Genomic DNA, 13,239 nt, shown 5'->3' on the forward strand with positions numbered 1-13,239 from the left:
CATATGCAGGCATATGCCTAGGGCTCAGGAACTCTAGTTCTTGACTGTAACTTTACAGGCGAGACTGCTGTAGCTTCCTGCAACTCGGACATTTATATGTCATTCTGTACAATAGGCAAAGTTCTGCATGACATATATATATATATATATATATATATATATATACGTCATTTTGTGTAAATGGGTTAAACTGGGAATGTAAGGGCGTCCATCTATAGGTATGTGGCTGCCGCAGGTACAGCATCTATTGTTTTTATGAGAAAATAGCCGGTGAAGTTTTTGTGGAGTAAAGTACAGTCAATGCTGATATAGAGGAAGAGAGAGTTCCCTCAGACAGTGAGTAGCCTTGATGGGGTAAAATTATTGCACTTTGATCCCTTTCCCAACTCTCCATACAATGGAGTAAAATCACATTTTTCAATTTTAAATCAATACATTATTGAGAGCAGGTTGCTCATATGGGGGATTAGTAATGTGTAGTTTTTTCAAAATAAGTCATACTGCGTACCGTATTATGGCTATGTTTATAATAAATTGTGTATGTGTCTATATTTAAGCCAATTCCAAAAAACACTAAAGCTGTTTTTTTATTCAGTTTTTTTTTGTTTTGTTTAATCAGAATACCATTTAATACAGTAGAACTACAAAATTAAAAATGGTTTAAGTAATCATTAAATACAGTAGGGTTGCACAACCAAAAAATGCATTTAAAAAAATTATGCGATAACACTTGCCAAATTTTAAATGATTAGATTTTTTCTATATAACGTAGACTCTTGCACATGCCCAGGAGGAAAGTGTGTATATAAAAATACTGCACATTTTAATTAGTTTATTGGAATTTTCTTACATTTTTATGCTCTATTGGAATCATGTTTCATTCTTACTTTAGCATCCCATTACGTTTTCATTCACATGCAAAACGTGAGGAATTTCCTGATTTCTTTACATGCTCAATGACTTTAAATCTATACTATAGAAGGGGTTGTGAGATAGCACTTTCATCAGCAACTGGTTTTTGGAATATGATTTTCTGCTTTTTTATTTTACTTAAGCTTTCATCTATATTATCTAGGTGAATATACTGTGCCCATGCTGTGATCTTTAAAGCAGTAAAGTGGTATTACTCTTTTAATTAATGTTTGGAGATCTTTATCTCAGTTGAAAAAAATCGAAATTCAGCCCCCATTAGTTTAAGAATAAGGACATTAACACTATACAGCTTTTAATGAATCATTCACATATTGTCACAGAATCACATAAAATGCTTTATACAGCACTATAATTATTGATTTGGTCATGGCTGTCATTTATTTTCTTCTATAGACAAGCTGAAACACATTGTTCAAATAATGTGTTTGAGACTTCAGTAATACCGTGTGTTCTTTCTTCTTTGCATTACTTTTGAAAAGATAATGGAGCAGAAATAAATATGCCTCCATATCTACTTGAAACTATTGAAGGGACAGTTCATGTACACAACAAGTAAATAATGCAGGTTGCCTGGCACAAATGGCGATGTAAAGAAGATGGAGCTTTTTTTCACTTGCCTTATACATTTCCCTCTTACAATTGCACCAAAGTGTCAACAAGTGTGAAACATGTTATTTTACTTTATGTACAGATTAACATCCAACAGAGAAGTTTATAATCAGCAGTTATCATTAAGGGTGAATTACATTACGAGCCCATAAACATCACACATAAGCGGGTTGAATCACATAACAAACATGATTATAAACTCCCCTATTCAATAATCCCCCTCAGGAGATATCAACCCTTGATTCCAAGATACTAACAGAGACTCACTGAGACCCTTATGTCATATAGTTAGACCCGCAAGGTGCCTAACCTGTTGGGAAAATTTCATATTACAGTACGTTGACGATTAAGTAAAATGAAATGATCTTACTGGAATCTACGCCGTGGAACAGGAACACAGCCTTTCAAGTGTGACAAATAGTGGCATCGCCTCCTCCATGGACTTGTGAGAAGAAAGGAGGCAGTGGAGAGAAGTTCGATAACGCCAATTGCTTGAGGATCTGTTAATATGAAAAAAGGAATTGTACCCAAGCGCCCAGATGAGAAACTCTGGCTGTGCACAGAAGGCCCCCTAGCTGGCCGAGAGAAATATGGACTGAAATAGAGTGTGCAAAGCGCCTAAAAAGGCAGAGGTAAAGAGTGAATTAGGAGCTCAATGGCAAGTGATTCAAGGGTGTGGATGTGTTTACTGGTTTAAAAGGCTGTTTTATTCACTCAATGACATACGATTAAAAATGTGATTTAAAAACCTTGGTGGCAGTTTAGGTTATAAAACAAATGTTGAACAATAAAAACAATGGTAGCAATACTATTCATGGATCCATGATACCTGAGCAAATGCCTAGAATAATAGGATGTAAAGAGAATGTGGTGATATGTGTCTCCGATGAATGTTAGCTAAAATCTGAGCAATGTGGTAGAAATGTCAGTGTACACAGACGTGTGTGGAACCAGCCGTCTGAGAGGTAGCTGCGGTGGATAATACAGCAGTGCAAATAATTACATTGGTGCAAAAGATAAATTGCTGACAAAATCGAGCAAACAATTCCAATAATCCCCACGGATGAGGTGCAAAACCACAAATGATATTAAAAATTATATAAATATATGAGAAATTCACGTGAAACAAGTGTGTTAAAAAAAAAATGTGAAAATGTTTTAAAAAATGTGTTAAAAATGAAAAATAAAAAATGAAAAAGGGGAATGAAAAAATGTGTGAAAAATAAAAGGGTCCAAATTTGAATTATTAGTGTGAGTCAATGGGATTCCTGGAGTGTCAGTACAATGTTAATCAAACCAAAATTGTAATTCCCAAAGTGTCAATGAAAGAAACCAACTTGTGTGTTTGATAGGAGTTGTCCTCCAATGAAGTCCTGGGTGTTTCTTTGAATCTTCTTGTCCAATTATTTGAAACATCCTTTAAAACATCCCTATGGAAAGTAATTTGATAGTGTAGAGTGTACAAAAAGTGAAATCATAAAGGAATAATGCTTACCAGCTGGGTCAACGCGTTTCGGCCCATGTCCATCTTGTAAAGCCTGGGAAACACTTTTACAGAAGGAATGTACATTTCTTTGCTAAAAGTTAGACAATATTCATTGCCTCCAAAAACAAGCTTTTATTGAGAGGAAGTTGCTCTATTGTCTTCTGCATGGTTTCTTCAAGCTCCAGTATCCACAGTCAACGAAAAGATGTTGAGCTGATTCTATGAAACCTGTTAGTGAGTCAACAATACATGGACATAGCCTACATTTAAAATATAAAACCTTAATGTAAGGGTCATGCAACTGCACATTTGTTTGAATTATACACATTTTCATTATATTGTAGATGAAATTAAAGAAATTTATTAAAATGAATGCATTGCTTAAATGTTCTTTTAATAAATCAATTTACTGCTACTTTATATCAACACCATGTTAACAAATGCACAATAAGGGCACTTTCTGATACTTAGATCCAGTACTTCTCTTTATTTTTATCAATACCTCTTTATCCAATTGTGACCTTTCCTTTTTCTGTAATTATTTTATAAAGAGCAATCACAAAGCCTTGGAAAGGTTAACATAGCACATCTTGTGCAGATCTAAGGAGGTGTTCTATCTGGTCACATCATCTTACAATAAAAAGGTGTCTGCAGCCATTGAAAGATTACTTATTGTTTTTATTGTCATCTCTTCTATATCTTGTGAGAAATCACCTTTTTATCTTGTGCCTTTATATTCCCTATTAAGAGTTTGTTGACGTTTATACCTTTCTCCTCTGTAGTTTTGCTTTACTCCTATTTCTGTCCTAATTAAATCAACCAATATAAAATATGTAATTTCTCAAAAGAATGCCTTTGTTCACCTTTGCCTCCCTAGTAGCTTTTATGTGTGTGTGTATGTATATATATATATATATATATATATATATATATATATATATATATATATATATATATAGTGTATGTGCATATACTGTTAAAATCTAAACTTTCTGTTTTCAACCATATCCTTCCAAAACCAGCTCTGAACATAATAGATTTATCATCCTCCGTTTTCTAGTCCTGAAAATCACACTGTGATCTGTTGTCTTATCTCAGCTTCCCAATATCTGTTTTACGCTCTAACAGTAAAAGTAGATACAGATTTGTCTAATTTCTTGTATTGCTTACAGTCCAGGCTTTCATTTGTTTATAATTTAGAGATTGCAACCTGAAAGCTTTGAGAACACCATGTACAGCCACAAACACATTTCTCTGTCCTGCGGGCTCTGATATAGATAAGGAAACTACGTTAGTTGCAAATAAATGACAAAATGATCTTTTGCTGACATCTTTTTATGGCGGCTGATTTTTCCTTCTTCTCTCTTTTGTTTGTAGGATGTTGTGTGGGGATTAAACTCCTTGTTTACCGTAAGTACAGACAGAATATTACCTTTAATGTCTCACTGGTTAGATTTGTGTATCGATAGATGTAAGCAATTTTGGTAATCTGTGGGTACTAAAAATGAGAGTATTTATGACTAAGTCTATAATAGATAGATATTGTGTTTGTGTGTACATTAAATTTCAGTATGATCTAATATTGTTGCCCAATGTCTGTTAAATGGACAGTCTACAAAAGAATTTGTATTTTAAAAGATAATCTCTTTTTTACCCATTCCCCAGTTTTACACAACCAACAGTTATATAAATGCACTTTTTACCTCTGTGATTACCTTGTATCTAAGCATTTTGTGACAACCCCCTAATCACACGACTTTTTATTTATTATATATTGACTTGCATTTAGTACTATGTTGTGCTAACTCTTAAATAACTCCTCGGGCGTGAACACAATGTTATCTATTTGGCCCACATTAACTAGCAGTCTCCTGTTGTGAAAAGCAAATAAAAAAACATGTGATAAGAGGCTGTCTGTAGAGGCTTAGAAACGGACAGAAATGTAGAGGTTTAAATGTTATAAAGTATATTAATATAACAATGTTGGTTGTGCAAAGCTGGGGAATAGGTAGTAAAGGCGTTATCTATCTTTTTAAACAATAACAATTTTAGTGTAGACTGTCCCTTTAGTGCCAGCAATGTCTAGGAAGCAGATTCTTACATATTTATAGATCACTTCCTGCAGTGCATGTGTTGTGCATGCTAACCAGTTTCTCACTTATTGGATATTGCATAAACTTATTATAGGGGAAAAGTGGCCAACAAGTCAAAATATTCATATTTGCTGTTCTTCCTAAGAAATGCAGTTATTTTGGATCATCTTGTAGCTTAAGTGGGGGTTGAACAGAAAATTCAAAGCCCAAAACTACAACCTTCTCATCATCCTTACTAACATTAAAAAAATAATAGTAGTATTGCAATATACACTGTGCAAAATTATTAAAGATGAATGATGTGCACTATGGCATATATTAAAGAATAAAGACACTGTATACTCTTAAAAGTGATCTTAATTGGTTTCCAATATGTTCTGTGTGTGCCCTTAAAAAAAACTTTTCATATCCCCAAGGATTCAAGGATAATTTCAAAGGGAAAGAAACAACCACTACGTAATTCTCTATATAACAAATAGTAACAGTTTCTTGGTAACAGTACTCCCACTTAGAGCTACAATAGCTCTAAGTTTTGTACTCATGTAGCCCCATTGATAATGTGTACATATACTGTGTATATATATATATATTTTATTTATAAAGCGCCAACATATTCCACAGCACTGTCAATTGGTACAAAGATAAAATAACAGTACAGTACAATATAGAAGACACCAAAGTTTAACAAACAAATACAGGGGGAATTGAGGGCCCTGTTCCTGTGGGAACTTACTATATATATATATATATATATATATATATATATACACATACACTCAGGGTATTACAGAACCGGTAGCTAACACTTATAAATAAATATATATACATTAAATATTACAAAACCAAAACTTCAGAACCACATCCCTATTGAAAACCATCCCAATATAAATCTCAACTATCCAAATTACCTTAAAATCACAAACCTATAGCGGAATGCAATGAGGAGGCAAAGACACCCCAGCCAAATGCTTAAAGGTTCATGAAACCCAATTTTTTTTCTTTCATGATTCAGATAGAGAATACAATTTTAAACAACTTTCCAATTTACTTCTATTATTTAATTTGCTTCCTTCTCGTTATCTTTTGCTGAAAGGTTTATCTAGGCAAGTGCATGAGCAGCAGAGAACCTAGGTCCTAGCTGTTGATTGGTCGCTGCATATATATATTGAATGTGATTGGCTTACCCATGAGTTCAGTTAGGAACCATTAGTGCATTGCTGCTCCTTCAACAAATGATACCAAGAGAATGAAACAGATTTGATAACAGAAGTAAATTAGAAAGTTGTTTAAAATCATATTCTCTATCTGAATCATGAAAGAAAAATTTTGGGTTTCATGTCCCTTTAAATACCTCCCCCACTTTCCTCATCAACCAGTTATTCTTTGCCTTTCGTCACATGAGGTTGGCAGAGAATTGTCAGAAGATTTCAGAGTAGTTCCTTATGGAGGGTAGTACTCTTCGAGATGGAACTGGAGTTTTAAGTAGTCTTGTCAGCCTCTCAGTGAGAGCATTGATGAAAGTTAGAGTCTAGAGATGCAGGGAGAGTTTTTCTGCAAATCCATCCAGACTCATATTAACAGCTCCTTAAGCAATCAGCGTTGACAAGTCAAACTTGAAGGACCGTGTCACTGTTCCACGGCATAGATTCCGGTAAGATCGTTTCATTATTTTACACACTTGTATAACGATAGAAGACAGGGTCACAGTGGGGACTCCTTTGTCTTTATGGAATCAAGGTATAATATTTCTGAGGGGGATTATTGAACAGTCGGGATTTTTAATTATATTTTGTTATGTGATTTTGACTGCTTATGTGTCACGTTGGGCTCTTAGCCTGATACGGAACGTACAGGTTAATGTAATTTTAAGAGCTGCGCAGTTTCTTTATCTTAAGATGACGCACCTTTTCCTTAGCTGAGCCAGGTTCTGCATGTGCACCATGTGACCGGGAGTGGTCAAAAATTTTCCCCCGCTTTCGATTCCTTACCAGCTGTCTGCAGAGAGGAGCATCTTCTCTATCTGTCTGGGTCACAGGAGGTGGTGAGTGCCCCAGCCATTGGAGGTATCAGGTGCCAGTTGTTTTTCTGTAATTTGATATAGTTGAGTTATGGAGGATTCTGATATTTTTGAGGGGGCTCCTCCGATAAAGAATTTGATACCTGTGTATTTTGTGAGGAGGCACGGGTAACCCAGCCCGATCAATTATGTTCCGTATACCGCAACAGAGTGTTCTCATCAACCAATGTTGAGATTTTAGAGACCACTGAGCCATCCACCTCTGAGGATTCTTTGTCCAGTGAGGTGTGTTCCCTAGATTCTGTTCCTACATATGCATTTTTCCCGAGCTCCGATCCTCCTTCGCCTGTAAGGGGTTTGTTTCCACCAGAGGTTACTACGAAGTTCCGCATAGCCATCTCTTCGGCCTTAGAGAGGTTACCTATTCCTTCTACGCATAAGCAAAGGAGTAATTCAGGCTCTCCTGCCCCTGGACATTCGTGTAAAATAACGATTGTGTCTGATCAGTCATCTGGGGATGCAGTTCCCTCTGAGGCCTCAGAGGGAGAACCTCCAGGGTCGGAGTCTGTTGACTTGGGTCCTCTGACTGCGGAGGGGTTAGCATTTAAATTTAGATTGGCACGCCTGCGTTTACTCCTGAGAGAGGTTTTGGCAATGTTAGAGGTTCCCAGTACTGATCCGCCAGTTGAATCTCAGTCCTATCTCAGTCCTCTAAATCTGATAACGATCTTAAGTAGACGAGGGTGGGATCCTATTCCTTGTCGTCTTGTTTTACTTTTTGTTTTCTTCTTTATTTAAAATCCCAGTTCCAAGCTCTATGGGGGATTGTGTCGTATGACAGGCCGGACCTGTTTTGTTTGCATAATCCTTTTTCAGGGCGCTCTCCTGTTTCTTTTACTTTGCTATTCCGTCTGGATAGTTTTTTGTTATTTTAGAGCTCTGGGTTGTTATAGAAACTCTTCTCAGAAAGACGTTTTGTCACATGGGATTTTTGGTATCGATTGATGGTCGAGAATGTTGGAGACTTCCGGTGGAAGCTTATAGATTTCTGTTTGGGGTGATAGTTCTCCCGATGATTTCGAGAAAATTTTTAAGCCTCGGAGCTTAAGTTCTTTAATTTTATTATTCAGTTGTTCTAACTTTGCTGAAACTTAAGAAGTTTCGTTTTAGCCTTTGAGTGTTCCAGCAGATACGTTGTATCCTAGATGACATACAGGACCTGTTGTGGATACTAGTTGGGTCTGCTCCTTCTTTCTATACCAGAGAAGAAGTTTTTTTCTAGATTGCCAGTCCAGGTACTATCCTAGTTAACAGGCTGGATCTGTTTAGGTATATCTGGGGTGGGTGCTTGATACTGGATCATATGGATCTAGGGGTCTATGCTTCTTTTCTGGACAATTGTTTTGCCAGAGAAAGAAAAGTTTTTTTCAAGTGACCTTTGGAGTCATTGTCCTTGTATCTATGCACTGTGGGATTATTTTCCTCCACTGTTGGTGCATGCCCTAGTAGGGGGATGGTCTTCCCGTCCTAATTGGGTTCTATGATTTAAAGCAGTGCTTATTAGTTCTTCTTTTCGTTGGAGAATGTAAGGTTCTCCCTTCCTTTTGTCAGGATGAAGGATGTCTTTCCTGATCATCCTTTCTGGGCAAATCTGGTTCTTAGCAACCATATCTTACAGTAATCCTCGTTCTGATCCTAGGTTTCCTTCTTGGGGTCTGGTGGTTATGGTGGCAGTATCCTGCTTACAGATTTTACAGTAGTTCCCGGGTCTCGGCTTTCATGGGTTTCTTACCTTCGCCTGCTAATAGGCCTTTTGGGTTTTTCTTGTGTCTTTTCGATCCTCAGAGTTGGATCTAGACCGGAATTGCTGGTGTAGACACCAGGGTGGATTTTGGATGCTGTTTTGTCTTATAGACAGGAATTTTTCCTGAGATCATGCAAAATTTACCCATTGGGTTATGCCCTCCAGTCCCCCTTCTGATCTTCGTTGATGCGGGGGTGGAGAGTGATATACACAGCCGAGACTGAGATTTTGGCATGGAGTTGGTGTATCTGTCTTGACAGACTTACATGGAATACCGGTTGTGGAAATCCCAGTGTTCCGTTCAGATCTCCCTGTTCTGAACATTTTATTTCTCTTAAGCTCTTTCAGGGCGGTTTTGACTTTGTTGCTTCCTTTACCGTGGAGAGAGCGTATCCTAAGGAGGTCAGTGGGTTGGGAGTTTCCTTCTAATTATTCCTTTGGTTCCTCTGCGAGCATTCTGCTTGGAGGATTTGGTCTTCTGGGTTCATACCAGTTGGGACCTCTTAGTGGGGAGATCTTTTGGAGAAAGAAAAGTTCCTCCTGCTAAACGGGGGGATCTCGTGTTTGATGGTGGATGGAGGACCACTTCGGCTCATTGCCGGCGACCCTCTCTATGAGCGTATTCTTCAGGATCAGATGTCCCCTGCTCGAATGTTTGTATCTGATGGGGAAGACGATCAAGAGTTCAAGGCATCAGTGTTAGCTCCACCGCTTCTGTAGCAGACGGTGGGTTTGAACCCAGGTGGGTTTCTTTTTAACCTTTTTTTTCGGCCATGTCACTCTATGTTGTGGTCGGTGCAATCCTAGCAGGTGCAGGCATCAGTGATACGGTTTGCTCCGTTTGTATTTAAAGGGACAGTAAACACCTTGATATTGTTACATAAAATGGGTTGTTATGCATAATTAAACACCTTTACAATATATTTTCATTATTGAATTTTGCTCCATTTTGATGTCATTTATATTTGAGCAATTCTCAGAAACTGAAATACACCCTTCTGACTTCTCAAGGGTGACTCTGCTACATATTTGTTCCTAATTGGATTTATCTGATAACAAGTGCAAAACTAACTTTATGACTTGCCTTGTCTGTGGACCAAACACCCATATTGGCTCCTCTAAAAAAGGCTATTGAAAACGAATTGAAATAAAATGATAATTTTTTTTTAACTTTAAGACTTGACTGAAATTATTCTATAGCAGCACAACAAGGTGTTTACTGTCAATTTAATCTCTTTGCAGGGGGCAAAATACATAATAAAAAGGTTATTTTTACAAATAAAATGTTCTAACAAAATACAGCACTTTTTGCATTTAATGTTAAAATATCTGCAGTTAAAGGGCCACTAAACCCAAAATCTTTCTTTTATGATTCAGATAGAGAATGGAAATGTAAACACCATTACAATTTACTTCTTTTATTTATTTTGCTTCATTTTTTAAATATCCTTATTTGAAGAAAAAGCAATGCACATGATGCTTCTATGTGCAGCAACCAATCAGCAGCTAGTGAGCATATCTAGATATGCTTTTCATCAAAGAATATCAAGAGAATAAAACAAATTAGATGATATAAGTAAATTAGAAAGATGTTTAACATTGCATTCTCTTTCTAAATCATAAAAGAAAAAATGTGGGTGGCATGTCCCTTTAAGAGTAGCTGATATTATTTCATCTCTGATAGATGTGAAAATCCCTCCCTCTTATCAAATATTTGTCTTCCCTCCCTCAGGATCTATTAAATTTTGATGATCCTTTGAACATTGAAGCAGCAGAGCATCATTTGAGAGATAAGGTAAGATGACTAATGTTTTTATTTTCGTATTGTCCCAGCATTCTCTTATCCCAGAACCTTTGACTAGATTATTACTAATGGACATGTTTGACAAACAATGAACATTCTAATGCCAGAAGTTTACATTTCCTACAGCTGTTGTTTACGAGAAACAGTGCATGGAAATGTACATAATTGTTCTTGTAAATAGTATCCCTCATTATAAGAGTAAGTGATATTTCAACGTAGTATCAGACCACCCTGTTTGTGTACATGTGTATTGATTTAATTATTTGATTGAAAAAAGTATGAGGGGATGTGTTCCCAAATTATAACAAAATTATTTCTGAATCTACAGACCAGGACAAAAATACAGGTAGCCCTCAGTTTACGCCGGGGTTAGGTTCCAGAAGGAATGGTTGTAAATCGAAACCGTTGTAAATTGAAACCCAGTTTATAATGTAAGGCAATGGGAAGTGAGGGAGATTGATTCCAGGCCCCTTTCAAAATTGTCATAAGTAACACCTAATACATTATTTTTAAAGCTTTGAAATGAATACTTTAAATGCTAAACAGCATTATAAACCTAATAAAATAATGACACAACACAGAATATATAATTAAACTAAGTTAAATGAACAAAAACATTTGCTAAACAGCATTATAAACCTAACAAAATAATCACACAACACAAACTTCACTTGCATTTTTCTGCAAACAGTTCTTTCTATGCATTCCAATCTGGACTGATTTATAGATAGGAAGATCTTGTTCCTTTGAAATCTGCTCAATAGCTCAGGTCTGGTTAAACTGATTAATTTCAGCTTGCTTGGCTTTGCTGCAACACAAGCGGACAGCTCCACCTACTGGCTATTTTAATAAATGCACTGCTTCTCAATGCTTTTCAATAGCAGGCACATGACTGGAAAAAAAGGTTGTTATTCTGAAACGGTGTAAATTGAACCGTTGTAAAACGAGGGCCACCTGTATGTGTCAATTATCTATAAAAATATTTTTTTTTAAATATTACGTATTGCAGACATGGAACGGCATAGAGTGATAGCTTGCAGAGAAAACACACACAAGGCTGTAAATTTCCACTAGTCCACTAATCCCAGGCTAGCAAGAACTGCAGAGGATTGTTAGGGTTTTTCCTGTCATTATGTGCATAGGCACATATTTACGTGCACAATTTACGTGCAATACTTCCTGACACATTCAAGGGACATTATTGCATGCCCAATTTTATTAGAGCATGTCATTTTAAAACTAGCGACCCTGTAATCCTATAAGTTTAACCCCACAAAGAGTTAAACATATATTTAAAGTACCGCTCGGGGCCTGCAGAACACTGCTGGTCCTGAGCGGGATTTGGGTGATAGACACATAGCATTACAGTGTTGCTAGTTTTAGAGTGAAATGCTGTAAAGAATAAGATCAAGTCATTTTTCGACTATAAGTGATGTTAAACTGTGACGAATAAAGCTGTGCATATTCAGAATTAAAATCATTAATGTAGGATACCCCCTACAAAGTCACCTTTCATAACACTGTATTTTGACAAAAAAAGTTTCACTCCCCCCTGTTTAATAACTCCCCCAACCTGCTCTGTGCTGAAGCTTTTATTTTTCATCAGTTGACTGGGGGGTGATAGAGCCAATAGCTAGCACATCACCCTCCCTGTGTATTTCTATAGCAGCGAGCACTTGCGGCTGCTTGCTGCTCATATCAGACTTCTGATATTCACAGTATTTAAAAAGTGAATCACTATGACACAGCAGGTTTAAACTATCAACTAAAGTACTTTATAGAAACTAAAACTTTGCACTATATCTTTAATATTTAAACAACTAATGTAATTTTAAAAAAAAATACTATTCTTAGGTGAATCTTTGCTTTTAATACAGCTTTATATCTACTATGATTTAATGTTTAATATCCCATAAGTGGAACAGGATATTGAAAAATATATACCTAATACTGCAACCTTTATTTTACTTACCTGTTGCAGTGATATGACCCATCTAGGATTCTCTCATTTGCTTGTTGTCTAGCTGGCAAATGACAAAGAAGAAAAGAAGCTTCTTTGTATAAAGGGCAATATACTGTTCTAGTTTTCAGGTAATCGTCACTGTAACTGTGATCACAGGTCCCATTATGCACGAGGAAGGTTTTGATAACGGGGAAGAGGATTAGTGCCCATATGCCTCCCTATAAAACACCTCACCATATGCCTCACTCCTCCCCACTGCATAGTATTTGGGTACTTTAATAGTGCCTTCTCTCTGGGAAGCGGTGGATATTAGAGAGGTGAGGGATCTCTATACTTCTGCATCATTAATGCCCCCTCCTATCCAGGAGCACTTTAGTCTCCCCAGGAAAATTAGATACTGATCCAAGAGGTTGTGATTGTGTGCTCTGCTTTGGCAATCCATTGTGGTACTCTGATAGAAATGTATATCAAAGTTCTGTGTCAGTGGCCATGGGTACTATTAAAGCTTAATCATATTTTTTCTGGATAAG

General features: G+C 36.7%; 1 protein-coding gene across 1 annotated transcript in view; it reads left to right on the forward strand.

Annotated features, from left to right (window-relative positions):
* The window catches only part of UBE2F (ubiquitin conjugating enzyme E2 F (putative)), a gene marked incomplete in the record, with an annotated part of 973,189 nt that overhangs the window by 813,454 nt on the left and 146,496 nt on the right, over positions 1 to 13,239 (forward strand). The window contains 2 exon segments of the mRNA XM_053698825.1: positions 4,406 to 4,438; positions 10,675 to 10,737. Of these exon segments, the coding sequence (XP_053554800.1) occupies positions 4,406 to 4,438; positions 10,675 to 10,737 (96 nt within the window).

Source organism: Bombina bombina, chromosome 1 (assembly GCF_027579735.1).
Source record: "Bombina bombina isolate aBomBom1 chromosome 1, aBomBom1.pri, whole genome shotgun sequence".
NCBI lineage: Eukaryota > Metazoa > Chordata > Amphibia > Anura > Bombinatoridae > Bombina > Bombina bombina.